The 16,596-nt window shown below is 36.4% G+C and overlaps 1 protein-coding gene across 7 annotated transcripts in view; it reads left to right on the top strand.

The window, feature by feature from the left end:
- The window catches only part of Tasp1 (taspase 1), a 207,608-nt gene that overhangs the window by 120,732 nt on the left and 70,280 nt on the right, over positions 1–16,596 (top strand). For 6 of the 7 annotated variants that reach the window (XR_016538586.1, XM_090351979.1, XM_090351978.1 and 3 more), the window contains one exon: positions 15,913–16,023. The exons of the other annotated variant lie outside the window; for it this stretch is intronic. Coding sequence is in view for 5 of the 6 variants with exons in the window: in XM_090351979.1 (XP_090208105.1) it covers positions 15,913–16,023 (111 nt within the window). In the remaining variant the exon portion in view is untranslated. The remainder of the gene's footprint in view (positions 1–15,912; positions 16,024–16,596) is intronic. 7 annotated transcript variants of the gene reach the window in all.

Here is a 16,596-nt window from a genome sequence, read left to right on the forward strand (position 1 = left end):
GTATAAAGGAGTTACAGTTACATTCATCAGGTAGTGAGTACATTACTTCTCAAACATTGATACTCGTTCCCATGCTTTTCTTCCACTTTCCCTCCCCCCACCTTTCTATGAACTTTGCGTTTAGTTGCTGTAAGTGTTTTGAGTTAAGTTGTTTACTTGAGAGGGGTGTGTATGTGTGAGTGTGAGTGTGTGTGTGTGTGTTTTGTTTGTTGTTGTCCAAGTACACTGCCATTTGAACTATGCTACCAGCTCTTTTTGATTCAGTTGTCTTTCAGATAGGATCTTGTATTTTTTTTTCCTGGAATTGACTTGAGCCCTGATCCTCCCCTGTCTGTGCTTCCCTTGTAGGAGTGAGCTGTTGTATCTACCTTGCAACTGCTTTTACCATATCCCACAAAACTTGTATTTGTCAAGAGATTTTTCAGGTTTTCTCTTAATTTATTCCTTGTTCGGGAAGCATATTATTTAGTTGTATGTATTCAAGTTTTCTTGTTTCCCCCATTAATATTTTTCATTTAAAAATATTAAGTAGTTGTACAAAGGAGTTGCCTTTTACCAAAGCAGTTTATGATTACAATGCATCTTGACCAATGATACCACTTTGAACATGCTCACTCATCCCTCCCCACCCACCCCTTCCCTCATTTTTCTTAATTTTGTAGGCTACACATTGAATTCTTTAAAACATTTCTTTGTTATTATAAAGGATGGATATATTTCCTATTATTGACTTCTAGTTTCATACAGTTGTGGTTAGAGAAAATGATGGATATGGGTTCAAATTTAAACACTTGCTTTCGACCTAGTTCCTTATCTTTTCTGGAGAATGTGTACTTTTGAGTAGAATGATGGACATCCATTTTAACTCACTAACCTGTTGATTTTTATCTCACTTATAGCTAGGGATAGTTAGTGTGTATTCATACACTTGTTGGCCATTTGTACTTCTTTTGGCAAGTGTCTGTTAAGTTTATTTGCCTATTTCTTAATTGGATTATTGGTTCTTTAGGGTTTTAGTTTTTTAAGATTCTTGTGTATTTTGATTATTTGACCCTTGTCAAATATACAGCTGGTAATCTCAGCTTCCTGAGTAGCTAGAATTACATGTGTGAGCCACTGGCATCTGACATGTTTATATGTTTTTAGGTTAATTTGGCCTGAAGTTTATAGCTCAAGTTCACTATTTTCTTTATTGATTTCTTATATTGATCTATCCATTATAATGAGTGTATTAGATTCCTCTGCTATTGCTATATTTCTTTTTCTCTATCAAGTCTGTTAACATTTTTTATTAAAGAATTTATTAACGTTGATTTTTACATCATATTTTAAATGACAGGTTTAACAAACAAGTGTTCAAGAAAGGAATCTCTATTTGCAATCACTGGGACTTAGTATTTAGAACTTAATCAAAATTAGGCTAAGGGTTTGTATGTCATAGAAACATATTAATTTATGAAATAAAACATTATGTTTATAGAGTCATAGGTTTTTATGTCTATATAATTATGTTTATATTTCTATTATCATGTCCATAGCATTGGGTGTGCGGATATTGAGTCCTCGCTCTTGTACTCTTTGGATTTAATAGCCACATATTAAGGATGCCATACGCCTTTTGTTCCTTAGGTCTTGACGTGTCTCTCACTCAACATGATTCGCTCTAGATTCATCCACTTTGTTAACATTTTTGAATAATTTTTGTTATATATGCATTTACAATTTTTGAATTGATAAATGTATCATATATGATGACTTTTTGTTCATAATGTTTTATTTTACTTAAATTCCTTTAAAAATATTTTTTTCTAAGTATAGTTACTCTTACTATTTGCATAGAATATCTTCTTTTATCTCTTCATTCTGTTTCTGTGTGCTCTTACTATTTTAGAATTTTGTAGGTAGAATATGAATACATCTTCCTTCCTTCCTCTTTTTCCCCTTCCCTTCTCCCTTCCCCTTCCCCTCCTCTTTCCTGTACCCTCCTTCTCCTCCTCCTTCTTCCCCATGGAGCTTGAACTCAAGGCCTAGGCACTGTGCCTGAGCTCTTTTACTCAAGGTTAGTACTGCCTGGGCCTACCGGCAGCAAATTGGGGTTCCTGAAATAGGGGGCAGGGACTGGAAAAAATAGAAGAGAGACAAACACATCGGGCCCGGGAGGTCTGCAGCCCAGGCAAAAACTGCTGCCCCGTTTATTTCCAAACTCAAGGCTTATATCCTTTCTTGAAACCAGGGAACTTCCAGGTGTTACATCCAGATGGTAAATCAGGGAACTGTTGGGGGTTACATTCATATGATAAATCTCAGATCAATTGAACAGAACAAGGCCAAAACCAATAAGACAATAAAGCAATTATCTGCTGCAAATCAAAGTACAGTTTGATTCCATTCTGGCTCCCAACATAGTACTCTACCACTTTGAACCACAGCTCTATTTCTGGTTTTCTGGTGGTTAATTGGAGAACTTTCCTACCCAGGCTGGCTTTGAGCTGCTATCCTCAGATCTCAGCCTCCTGAGTAGCTAGAAAGTGTGAGTCATTGGCACTTAGCTCTTCTTTTTCTTCTGCAGTACTAGGGATTGCACTGAGGACCTTGCACTTGGTTGGCAGATTCTCTACAACTTGTGCTTGCCACCAAAACCCCTTTTCCATGGATTATTTTTGTTTTGTCTTTGTTCATTTTTATTGTTCTTCCTTTCCAATTTTCCTTTGGTATAATCAACTAGATTTTACCATTTTTCTTCCTCATTAGTATTCTGACAATATTCCATTATGCTTGTAGGACGAGGCATACTCCTTCCTGTAATGCATGTAGTGTGACATACTAACTCAGTATGCTTTGTGAATGAGTTGGGACTCAGTGCAACAGCAAATGTACTCCTTGTTTCATATGTTTTCATGGAAATGTCAAGACTTAACATTTTAACATTTTAACACAAACAAAACTAAACATTGGTCACATTTTGAAACTATGGAGCAATTTCTCTCTGTCTCTGTCTCTGTCTTTCTCTTTCTGCCTTTGCCTTTCTATTCTGGCCTTCATCTAATTGAGTTACTAGAGAGATGTTAAATTCCCACCTACTTGTAAGATCTTGTCTTGTGCCTTTTTACTTTGAGTATACTGTTGTACTAGGAAAGGCCCAGTGTGCCTTTGAGGGATTCTCTTAACCTTCCTTTTCCTGTTGTCTGCTGCCAGATGCTTTGTACTTGGTGACAGAGTTGTGCCTCCAGATTGCCTCCTGTTTTGTTTCCAACCTCAAGTTTCCTCTTGCTTTTCCTTGGGTAAGGACCTGTGTACCTGCATGGGATGCTTTTTACCTCTTTTCTATGCTGCGTGTTTTGGAGTTTTTAGTGAAGACCTATAGGAAAGACTTGTTGAATGGAACCTCTCTTTGCTTTAATTCACATGAGCTCACATGCAGTCATTTAAAATTTGAAAAAATTCAGCTGGCTTCTTTTTGTTGCCATTGATAGTTTGCCAGCTCCTCTTGTCTTTTCTCCTAAATAATGGTTCCTCTTTGGGGGAATTATATACCTTCATCTCTATTAGTTTTATTAATTTTTTTTCTTTTGTCAGTCATGGCACTTGAACTCTGGGTGCTGTCCCTGAGCTCTTCAGCTCAAGGCTACCACTCTACCCCTTGAGCTACAGTGCCACTTCCAGTTTTCTGGTGGTTAATAGGAGATAAGAGTCTCACAGACTTTGTTCCTGTGCTGACTTTGAACTGCTATCCTCAGATCTCAGCCTTCTGAATACCTAGGATTACATGTGCGAGTCACTGTGTCTGGCTTTAATTTTTATTTTTGCAGTATTGTGGTTTGAACTCAAAGCCTTGAATTTGCTAGTAAGTGATTTACCATTTGAGCCATAGCTCAGTCTTTAAAATTTTATTTATTTTTCATTTCCTGAACTGGCCTTGGACTTCCTATAGCTGTAATTACAGATATGAACTGTCATGCCTAGCTCTTTTTTTTTTTTTTAAATATAGTAAATTCTCACTAACTTTTGCTGAACTGGCCTTGAATTGAGTTCTTTCTGTCTTTACCTCTCACTGGTTTGTTTGTCATGGGGCCAGAACTCTGGGTGCTGTCCCTGAGATCTTCAGCTCAAGGCTAGTGCTCTACCACTTGAGCCACAGTCCCACTTCTGGCTTTCTGGTGGTTAATTGGAGGTATGAGTCTGATGGACTTTCATGTCCTGGCTGGCTTTGAACTGTGATCCTCAGAACTCATCTGGGCCTCTTGAGTGGCTAGGGTTACAAGCATGACCTACTGTGCCTGGTGGTTTATTTCTTATTTAAAACAATAGTTTTGTAACCTTTCCTTGCCTGCTGTTATTATTAGGGCAGATTTCTCTATCCTAACTAGAGGTGGAAGTCCTAGATATCAATTTGGTAGGCATGGGCTGCATTTTTAGGGATTTGGAATTATTGTTTTGATTGGCATAATTGTCCCTTCTTTTATCTGTGAAGCTCCCGTTTTGATCAACATACCTATCTTTTTTTTTTTTTTTTTTGCCAGTCCTGGGCTTGAGCTCAGGGCCTGAGCACTGTCCTTGGACTTTCTCAAGGCTAGAGCTCTACCACTTTAGCCTTAGTACCACTTCCTGCTTTTTTCTATATGTGGTACCGAGGAATCGAACCGGGTTTTCATGCATGCTAGGCAAGCACTTTAACCACTAGGCCAAACTCCCGGCCCCAACATACCTGTCTTTGAAAGTTTCTTTTGTTTTAGGTAAGGCAAGATGTCTCAGATTCCTCTTGGAGATTCCGAACTGATGAAGTTTCCAAAGCATCCTTCTTTCTCTTTAACAGGGATTAAAAACAGTTAAACAAGAATTAAACAGCTTTGCCTTTTGCTATAAAACATTTCAGGAAGCTGAGCCCTGTGGCTCATGCTGTAACCCTTGCTACTCAGGAAGGTGAGATCTGAGAATCGTGGTTCAAAGTCAGCCCCGGCACAAAAGACCAAGAGACTCTTTAGCTCCAATTAATCACTAGAAAACCGGAAGTGGGGCTTGGCTCGAGGGGTAGGGCTGTAGCCTTGAACTGAAGACTTCAGGGACAGCACCCAGGCCTGGAGTTCAAGCCCTATGACCCACCAAAAAAAAAAAAAAAAGAAGAAGAAGAAAGAAAGAAAAAAAAACATTTCAGGTAGCTGACCTGTTTTTCTTTTCTTTTCTTTTCTTTTTTTTTTTTTTAACTTTATTTGCTTGGTATAGGTTTCTTCTTCTAGTGGGTAGTTGGAGAAATTATGCATGATTTCTATATTAGTGTTTCTTAAAATTCTACTTTGAGCTACATAAATTAATACAATGTTCATTTTGCCTACTTCCTATAGAATAGTTGTATCTTTCCCAGATTTAGATATGGTGTTGAATAGAGTATGGGATAATCAAAAGCTGGTGAACAGATTTAAGATTTTTTTTTTCTCTTGTGCTTAGTGTGGCATCTTAAACACCGAATGCTGTTTTTAAACATTTGAGTACAGCTTTAAAACTGGTGAAATGATTTATAACACCTCTCGTTTGTACAGATGAATTTATTGAAAAATAACATCAGCTCAAATTTCCTTATTCAGTTTTTAAAGAGGCCCTGGCCATTTAAATTACCCCTGTAAATCACTTTTGAATTTTAAGCCATTAAATAATTGTTAATTAAATGTTTAATACATATAAGTGGTTTAGTAGTTGTAGGTTAAATTTATGGTATAGTATGAGTTTGTGGGTTTTTATACCCTATCTGTAATCAATATGTAGAGAAGTATTTATTTTACATTGTGCTACATTATATACTTGTAACTGTTTATACTTGGATTTTAGATTTTTAATTTTTATTGTAATGTACAGAGGGTTACAGTTATATTTGCTAAATAGTAGGTGCATTACTTCAAATACATTGATACCCATTTTCATGTTTTTGTCCCTATTTCCTTCCCCTGATTTTAGAGTTTTTTTAGAGTTAATGAAATGTACACTATGCATTAACTTTCTATGTAGCCCAGTCTGGCCTGAAATGCAAAATTGGCTATCTATATTCTAAGAGCAACTATCAGAACTTATTGACCCACTTATCTTCAGATAATTCTTAACCTGGTCTTGAACATAAATAATTCAGACTTTAAAGGCTTTAGGGCTTTCCTAGTTTTTAATCCTTTTATTCATGAAACTGACTGTGGCATGAACATGTTAATTAGAGTCATTCCAACCAGGAATGATAATATCTTTCACAAGATAATTGTAAAACATAAATGAAGTATTCATGAAGGCTCTAGATATACAGTTGTTGAACAGTTAATGGTAAGTCATCAATGACTTTTTCTGTTTTTTTTTTCTTCTAAAAATTTGTTTATTTGATATGGGGAAGACAAAGGGAGAAACAAGATGAGGAGGTGGAGGGAGGGGAAGTAGGAGAAAAACATGAGAAGAGGTACCCATATTCAAGAAGTAATATACCCACTACCTGACAAATTTAACTTAACCCCTCTAAACATTACCTGGACAATAAAATACAATACAACAAAAAAAAGAGAAAAAAATTAGTCTGTATGACTACATTTAATCCAAAAGTACTTTCACATTAATTAACAATGTTTAAAGAAGAGTTTTCTCATGAACTGTCCATTTCCATTGCAAGACTTTTAACTAAATTTTAACCAAAAAATTATTGAAGCTTTAACAGTACTTCCAAGTATAATCATTTTGTCTTGTGAGGAATTTAAAGCCATTTCAGCTAGGTTATCTGATTTTAAAAATAAAGAAGCCAAGAAATATAGATTCTAAGCAACTCACTTCAGATTCTGTAATCCTGACTCCTCTCTCTATGGCTTTACAGTTAACTTGTAAAGACAGTGTTATGCTCCCTAATTGAAGTACTACGGTTCTAAGATTCATCTTTAGGTGGTTTTGAATTAGAGGACTAGAATAGGGCCTTGAGAAACACTGAATGTGGGTTGGTGGGCAGTAACCTTTGGACTTGACTCGATTAGACATCTTCATCACTTATTCCATCTCTTTATAAAACTCCTTATGTTTTCCTCTTGTACATAATAGGTTCCAGGTTTGATAACCATGGGGACACTGTGAAGACTGAAATCATGTGTGTTCTATCACTTTTAAGGTAGCCCTCTCTTTAATTTCACAAGACAGGCTTGAAAACCAGAAGTAACCCAACTCCAAAATTGGCAGTAAATCCTCCAACAGGGAAAAGGTGACGTACTGTGTAATAAATTCCTTTGTTGAAAAAGAGATGTTGCAATACTGGAAACTGAAGTACCAAGTGTTTCCTTTTAAATTTGGAAAGCCCTTTTCTCATTACTTATCTGTCCCTGTGGACTTCTAACAGGAGATGTGTTGAAAGATTTTTTCAGATATCCACTAGCCACAGTGAGAGTGAATGGGAGCATTTATAAAATGACATAAATACTTCAAAATCATCAGTAATCCTTGGAGATGTGTGGTATGCCAGTTGTACTGGCTGAATGTGAGCTTTTGTTGCTGCTGTTCCTGTACTCTTATGTGCAGGCCACCTAGGAACGTGGGTTATATCTTTCCTATATGTGGAACTTCACTTATTACACACGCTTTTGGGGTTTCTGTGTATTAGAATTGAGGTTATAATGGTTTATAGAAGAAATAAAGGCTGCTGTGAAGAGAAAGATCTATGAGATTATGAGTTATTCCTAAAAACTGTAATATAATTTTGCTCTTAGTTATGTTAAAACTATATTAAAATATAGAAAATGTGAAAAAGTAAAAAAGGTAATTAATTGAAAATTAAAAAGACTTTAAACTTTACCTTTTGTAATAATATGACTTGTACCACCACTACTGCTGAACTAGAGGCATGGCTCCAATGTTACAGCATGTGCCTAAGAATCTTGAGGCCCTAAGATAAATCCTCCAGATGTAGAAAAACAAAAATATCACCACTGCTGCAACTGACAGAAAAGGTACATATACATACATACAGGATAAGGATACATATTATTTAAATTAATCAGTAATGAAAATATTGCTGGGTGCCAATCGTTCATACTTTTAATCCTTGTTACTCAAGAGGCTAAGATCTGAGGATCACAGTTTGAAACTGGCCCAGGCAGACATAAAGTTGAAACTGAAGATGTAGTTCAAGTGGCTAAGCACCAGCCATGTGCAAAAAACCTGACTGAGAGCAAGATGCCCTGAGTTCAAGGCCAATACACACACACACACACACACACACACACACACACACACACACATACACACACACAAACACACACACAAACACACAGTTTTTCCATCAATATTATAGATGGTTTTTAGTTTATTATGAGTTTTTTTTTGGTGGTGGAGGGGCTTGAACTCTGGGCCTGGGCGCTGTCCCTGAGCTCTTCAGCTCAAGAGATTGCCCTTCCCCTTGAACCACAGCCCCACTTCCCATTTTCTAGTGATTAATTGGAGATAAGAGTCTCAGTTCTTTTTTTGCAAGTTGTGGGGCTTGAACTCAGGGCCTGAGCACTGTCCTTGGACTTTTCTCAAGGCTGGAGCTCTACCACTTGAGCCACAGCACCATTTCCAGCTTTTTTCCTATGTATGTGGTACTGAGGAATGGAACCTAGGTCTTCATGCATGCTAGGCAAGCACTCTACCACTAGGCCAAACTCCCAGCTTCAGTTTTTAGTTTATTATGTTTTGGAACAAAAATATGATATACCAATACATGACTCATGTTTATTTTGAAGACTCTGTTATTAGAACTGCAGCAGAAAAACTGACTTTGTTTTGAAAGCCAAGTGGAATAAAACTCCGTAGTAGTTAGTTGTTCAGTCCAATTTTAGGAGCTTCTATAGTCTATCTACAGGCAAGGGAAAGGGGAACAAGTCCATTATGGGAGACCCTGCTCTTCCATTACTGTCTTAAGACAAAGTATTGTGAATACAGAAATGCCATACTCACAGTGAGCAGCAAACCTGCTGGAAAAAAAATTACTTACTTATTAAAAGAAATTGGTGGGTAGTGGACAGAAGTTTGGCCTGGTGGCAGAGTGCTTGCCTAGCTAGCATAAAGACTGGTGTTCGATTCTTGGTACCCCATATATAGAAAAGCTGGAAATGGTGCTAGAGAGCTAGCCTTGAGGAAAGCCCAAGCTCAGGCCCAGAGTTCAAGCCCTAGGACTGGCAAAAAAAAAAAGAAAGAAATTGGAGGGGGGGGTTGGGGATTTACCTCACTGTAAAAGCACCTTCAGTCCTCAGCTCTGGGAAAATAAAATAAAGAAACTGGGGGAAATTACAAAGGGAATAAACAAGTGCTAAACATCTACACTTAGCAATCCCCAACTAACCACACACTTCAAAAGTATTTCCTATTAGATGAAGATAAAAAATTTTAAATTGTATTATTATTTTATTTTGGTAATGGCGTTTCCCCAGCTAATCATTTTGAGCACTAAGCTCAGGCCTAATGCTTTACCACTTGAGCCACAGCCACAGTGCCACTTTCTTTCAGACTTTCCTGAGTAGTTTATTGGCGATAAGGGTCTCATGGAGTTTCCCGCTGTGGCTGGCTTCAAACCACCATTATGCTCAGATCTTGGTCTCTAATGTAGCTAGACTTACAGATTTGAGCCACAGCTGCCTGGCCATTTTGGCTCTTTTGAAGGCTTAATTTTCACTGAAGCATGGCTTTCCAAATTACAAATCCATAGGATATAAATTCCTTGTGAATTCTAGCCTAGGCTCCTAGCAATGATTGTTAGGCTAACCTGGGACCTTATTTTAACAGAAGGAAAGTACAGAGAACACAATGAGTAGAAAGTCATAGAAAGTTATTTTCATCAAGACAATCATTATCCTCATTGCTTTGTGTTTACTGCTTGTCCAGTCCCATGCTAAGTGATTGTGTCATTTTTGTCTGCATGACAACTCTATGAGGTAGTTATACTCTGATTCTTACACAGGTGAGGTTTAGAGAGTCCCAGAGTCACCCAGGTAGAACTAAACATGAGTCTTACCATAGAATAAATAATATCAACCCATGTATTACCTGCATTAAGATTCTGTGTATGTGAGTGTGTATGAGAGAGAGGCAGGGGGAGAGAGAGATAGGGAGAGGGAGAGAGAATGAATGAATGAGTGAATTGAATAAAATAGAATATACATGCTATGCTCTTTAAGTCAATTCTATTTCTGAAGCTTAGCCCAGGAATCTCAGGCTTATTTTTTGATGAAGACATAGAAGTTTTTTGTAATATACATCCATATAGTCGCTGGTAAAATGATGGTCTTGTTATATGAGGGGCAAAGATACTCTAAGAAGTCATTTACTTTTCTTAGAATTTTGCCAACTTGTTTTCTGGGTTCTGAGCAAACCCACAAACAGATGTTCCAAAGATAACTTCCCTGAAGTAGTGTCACTTGAACAAGTTATTATTTAGTGGATAAAAGACTCTAAATATGCAGTTTCCTCTTTTAGACAACGAAAGTACTTTTAACGTAGTTATCCCCCTTTATACAAATGAATTAAAAAGCTGTTCAATTGTTAGAAGTAATTAAATGTATTATGGGGTTCCCTACTCTAAAGACTACATACATGCTCTCAGACGAAGTAATCTTTTTTATGTGTCATTGCTAATAGTATCTAATAAATATACCTAGCATATCAGTAATTACATTTGTGACAACTCAGAGATACATGTTTCAGTCTGGCAAAGTATTTAGTTATCTTCATTTAGTATAAAGTTTTCTGAGCTATATAGCTAAGCATTTGGCCCTGAATACCTACTTACAGATGAATGCATAAAGTGCACATGGTTTATGAAATATTATTCAGCCTTAAAAAAGAAAGAAATTTGGGCACACATGTTGCATCATGGATAAGCTCAGAAGACAAAAATATGCTAAATAGACCAACCTTAAAGGACAAATATTACATAATTCCTCTTATATTAAATACCTAGCTAAAGTAGCCAAATTCATAGAGAATGAGAATAAAATGTGGGTTGCCAGGGATGGGGAAGAGAGAAATGAGAAGCTAGTGCTTAATGGATGGAGAGTTTCAGTTTGAAAAGATGAAAAAGTTCTGAAATCGAATAAATGTACTGGTGGCATCACAATACTTACTGGCCTGTGTGGCTACTGGCCTGTGTGCTCAAAAATCATTCAATGACCCTTGGTTAATCTCATATTGTTACAGTATCTGATCTTGTTATCTGGTATATTGTATATACATTTATTTGTTTATTTGTAATAGGAAAGTGAAGTGGGGGAAACAAGATGAGGAGAGGGGGTCGGGGGAGGGAAATGGGGACAAAAATATGAGAAGGGGTATCAATGTGTGAGAAGTAATGCACCTTCTATCTGGCAAATATAATAGTAATCCCTCTATTAATTACAATAAAAAGTTAAAACATGAAAAAAATCATTCAATGATAATTTTGCATTAGGCATGGTAAGAATTCTCTTTTAGAAAGGCTTAGATAAGTTTTGAATCTTTATTTTTAAGTTTAAATGAAATATAACAAGATAGCAAAGGAGACTGGGACTAGAAGATTGGTGAGATCTAAGTATAATGTTTTTGGTTAATGAACAAGAATATATAGGTTTAATTTGATCAAGAAACACATACTTGGTTTTATCTTTTTGTAATATTGGCTGTCACTAATATCTGTTACCTACATGAATAGGCAGATTATAAATCATACAGAGCAATAATTACTACAGATTATAAGTATTTATATTCTAATTTTGTTAGGTTTTTCTTCACATGGTACCTGGGATATTTCTTTTTTTTCCTGGGATATTTCTATAAGAGAACACTTCCTTTCATAAACTGTTCAGTAATCTTGCTATTTAGTTCTAATCAGTAGTACTTCCTTGAAAAGAATAGAGGAATGCTTGAGAGGTTTTTGTTTTGTTTTGTTTTTCTTTTTTCTTTTGGCAGTACTGGAGTTTGAACTCAGACCCTCATGCTTGAAGGGCTATAACATTTGAACCACACACATCATTCCTTTTGCTTTAGTTATTCTTTCAGCTAGGATACTTTTTTGCTCAATCTAGTCTCAAACTACAGTCTTAATATCTATACCTGAAGACTAATTGGGGTTAGAATTTATGCACCACCCCTTTGTTGAGGTGGGGTCTTGCTTGCTTTTTGTTTGGACTGGCCTTAAAGCATGATCCTTTAGATCTGTATCTGCTGAGTATCTAGGATGTCCAGTGTATACCACTGTGGCTGGCCCTTTATTAGTTTTAAACATAGCATCCTCCAAACCTGACTAATGCTTTTAAAAGCATAAGGTATGAATTTGCAGTATTTGTCAGATCATTTATAATTCATTTTTCCCATCCAGGTGGGTGGTCTAAGGGAGTTTCATTTTGGCATGTCCATGTGTGCATACAAGGTACCTTGATCAGAATCACTTCCTCTGTCTCTCTGTCTCTCTCCATCTCTCCAACTCTCTGTTTCTCTTTCTCTCTCTCCCTATTTCTCCCCCTCCCTGTTTGCCCACTCTTCCTAGTCCAATCCCAACAAATGTTATTGTGTTTTTACATGAGCACATAAAGTGTTTTGATAATATTCACCCTTCTTCACTGATCAGTTTTCCTTCTCCCCTCCCACTAGTGCCCACACATGGAATCAGAACCTATTTTTATGTTTTTTGTCATTCATTTTCTTTTATTTGCCTCTTCTTTTTACTGATGGTTAGTAAATGACTAGCTTTCTAAGTTCTTTCAGAACTTTTCTAGATCTTTGTCAGATTTTTATTATGTATAATCTTTTTTTTGCTAAGATCTAAAAATCACATATATTGATACTAATGCTTGGACCTGGATGCCTTTGAGACACATTTTAGCTTGATTGCAGCATATTCTAAGAAACCTTGGAGTTTTGTTGGTAAAAACTACAAAACACGTATTTTCTTTGATTGGAACCTGTAAGAAACAAGCTTTGGTACTGTAGTCCTTATGGTAAGGTTAATATATTTCAGAGAACATGACATCTTTTTAAGAGTTTCTTAATAAAAATCAATCTGCATAGTAACATAGAACAACACAGCGATAAGTCTTCCTGACATACGTGTTGTGTATTTCTGGTGTAATAGTAACTTAATGTGGCTTAGCTTTTTGATTTGAAGCATGTATATATAACCTTTCTGAACATTCATTTACCTTAACAGTTTGTCAGTTTCCTAACAGTTATTATTGGTCTAAAGTGTAATATTTCAGTATTCAGTGTTAAATGTGCATATACAAAGTTTATTAAATTTTATGGAGTTTCATGAGCTTAATAATGTTCCTACATAGTGTCAAACTATTATTTTTGCTACCAGCTTATTGTCATATTTTTCTTGCTTATAAAATAATTTTGCAAAAATGGAAAAAAACAAAATTGTTATAATCTTGCTCTGGAAGTTATATATTAAATTGTATGTTAGAGATTCCCCTATGTGTGGATTTTCATAGACAGACACTTAAATTTTGAAGGCTATTTGTATGAACATTATTAAAAACACAGAAGCTGTTATTTCTGGCTGAGTGTCAGGGTTTTTTTTTTTTGTTGTTGTTGTTTGTTTGTTTTGTTTTTGTTTTTGCTAGTCCTGGGACTTAAACTGAGGGCCTGAGCATTGACCTTGGGCTTTCTCAAGGGTAGAAGTCTAACAGTGGATCCACAGCACCACTTCTGTTTTTTTTTTTCTATGTATGTAGTACCGAGTAATTAAACCAGGGTCTTTGTGCATGCTAAATAGGCACTCTACCAATAGGCCAAACTCCCAACCCTGTCAAGTGATTTTCCTTGAGAAAGACCAAGGACAGTGCTCAGGCCTCAAATTCAAGCCACAGGACTGGCAAAAAGAAAAAATAAACAATAACACTTCTTTTGTGTGGTGATGTGTAGGTTTGAACTTAGAGAATTTTGCTTGCTGGACAGGCATTCTAATAGTTGAGTCATATCCGCAGACAGAATGCTCACATTTTTATGAACCATTCATATTTTTGTCAGTGTGTATTGTACATGCATTTATAATAAATAACTTTATATGTGCCTGCATATACAAGGAGTGGGATAAATAGAAGAGGAAAGAAGTTTATGTATGAAGAAAAATTTTCTGAAATGAAAGGTACTATTGTAACTTAACAATTACCGATTATTTCTCATAAGGAAATTTCTTATTAGTGCCTAGTAATGTAAATCATAGTAATATTTCTAAGTAGACTGCTAAGTATTATATCTATTTGTAAACTTAAGAATGTGAAGGTAAACTGTGCACATGGCTTAGTGGTTGAGTGATTGCCTAGCATGCACAAAGCCCTGGGTTCAATTCTTCTGTACACAGAAAAAGCTGGAAGTGGTGTGGTGGCTCAATTGGTAGAGAACTAGCCAGAAAAAGCTGGAAGTGGTGTGGTAGCTCAATTGGTAGAGAACTAGCCTTGATAAAGCTCAAGGACAGTGCCCAGGCCCTGAGTTCAAGCCCCGGGACTGGCAAAAAATACTTGAAGGGGCTGGAGTTACAGCTTAGTGAGTGCTACCATGTGTGAGACTCCAGGTTAAAGTACCCAGCACTGACAAAAAAATTTAGCCATATTTAAAAGAGGCTATTTCATTTAGCAGTTACAGTCCACATTTTGATTGCTTAGAACATGTACAAGATCAGTGATTTGAGAAAATGCTGCTTCATACCTAGTCTTGTTTGGGATCTGAATAGTTCCTGGAGATAATTCTTTCTTGTGCTAACATTTCTTTGTATAGTAGAGTTAGACAATTTTCTTTTAGGCTCCTTGGATGCTTTGGTTATTTGATTCCCTTTACTTATTTTGTGAATTAATGGAAGGCTTAATTTCCTAATAACTAAGTAAAACTTTAAGCAGGAGTTATTTTTAATTGCCAAACATTTTAAATGAAAGGAACTTTGATGGAGATCTTTTCCATTCACCGCTCTTGTCTGGGGGAGATGACACTGACATTTTAAGCAGTGAATCTGATTTATTTATAGGAAGCATCTCATGTGGTATGCCACATTATTTTTTATTAAAGAATTAACATGGATTTTTATATCATATTTCACATTATTTTTTGAAAGTCTTTTTCTCCCTATTTTTTCAAAGCAGGCTTCTAAATTTTGTATTTCTAGAAGAAAAGAAGGCTCTTTTCTTCACAAGCATTTTATTAGAGAATCTCAGTTTGTAAATTAAATTTCCTTCACCTCTACCTTTGCAGGTAGTATTAGAATTCTAGGCAATGTCCACTAGTCTTTCATGTTGCTCTTAAACCTCTCCTTATTCAATATTCCACAATGGTCCAAATGCATAGAGTATACTCTTAGAACTGCATCGAGTACCTACTGCTGAAAGCTTCGGACATCACTGTAAGACGATGAGAAAAGTGCTATTTTGTTAGTTTACAGGTGTTGATATGAGATGGCATTATAGTGAAAAAAATAGGACAGGCAAGAGTCAGGCTGATCCTAGCTGCTTCTTGCCTCTCTCCTTGATCCTAGACTGGTGGGATATCATATTGAAAATGATTGATGGCCACAGGTGGCCATTTACTGACTGGGAGACTAAGGCCAATGGAATGCAAACAGCTAAAGAAACATGAAATTGGGTCATTTGCACTCACTCAGGAATGGAAATGAGGTAGTACTTTGTATTCCTAAGTTGAAAATCAGCACTATAATATTAATGTAATTGATTCCTGTGAAAAGGGAGTTTCTTTTTATTTTCCTTGATTTCTTTTTTGAGCTTAGACAGTTTTGTGTTTTTAAATTTTCTACTGGATCTCATTACTAAATTGAACCATATTGGTTCATGGAAGTCATTTCATCTCTCACTGAATTGTTCTGCTTAGTGATATGCAGGGAATTATAGTGCTAATGAGACAGCAGTGTTCAGTACTGCTTTTCCTGAACTGTTGTTGATTTCCTTGGGCTTCCAGGATGTGGAGAGCATCTCGTGCGAACCATACTGGCTAGAGAATGTTCACATGCTTTACAAGCTGAAGATGCTCACCAAGCTCTGTTGGAGACTATGCAAAACAAGTTTATCAGTAAGTACATGAAACCCTTCTAAATATGCACTATGTCACTGATTTGTAATCATCATGGACTAGGTTTTCCATGTGTCTCTCTGGACCTTTAGCTCCTCTAACATACTGCAGGGGAAGTATCTTGCTGTTCAGATAGACTAAGAGTGCTAGACTTCCTAATCAGAATTTCTGTCTCTTTAGGTCGTGTCTGAGTAATGTTATACAAATCACTTCCATTCTTGTGTTCTCTAAGTCCAGCAAGGACTGAGTGGTTGGCTCCTCTTTTATTTCTACCCCCAACCAGCTTGGGAAAGAAGGATGAAGACAATACTTTCTCTCCTGTCCTCCTGATCTCCAGACACACTCCTTTTCCCAATCTAGATAGGCAAATCTTTTTTCGAACTGTTGACTTTATGAAAATTGAGACTTAAAACCTGAGAGGTGTCTCAGTTTAGAATTTACAAAAGTCCGTTGAGAATGTCAAAGAATAAAACTTAGTTCAAGAGATCAGCATATACTGATGGGATAGAGATGATACCTGCATCTTTTCTTAGATTCACAAACACAGATATAGCTTTCAGTGAACAGAGATTG

This window comes from Megascapheus bottae, chromosome 18 (assembly GCF_031878675.1).
Source record: "Megascapheus bottae isolate mThoBot1 chromosome 18, mThoBot2.hap1, whole genome shotgun sequence".
NCBI classification, from domain to species: domain Eukaryota; kingdom Metazoa; phylum Chordata; class Mammalia; order Rodentia; family Geomyidae; genus Megascapheus; species Megascapheus bottae.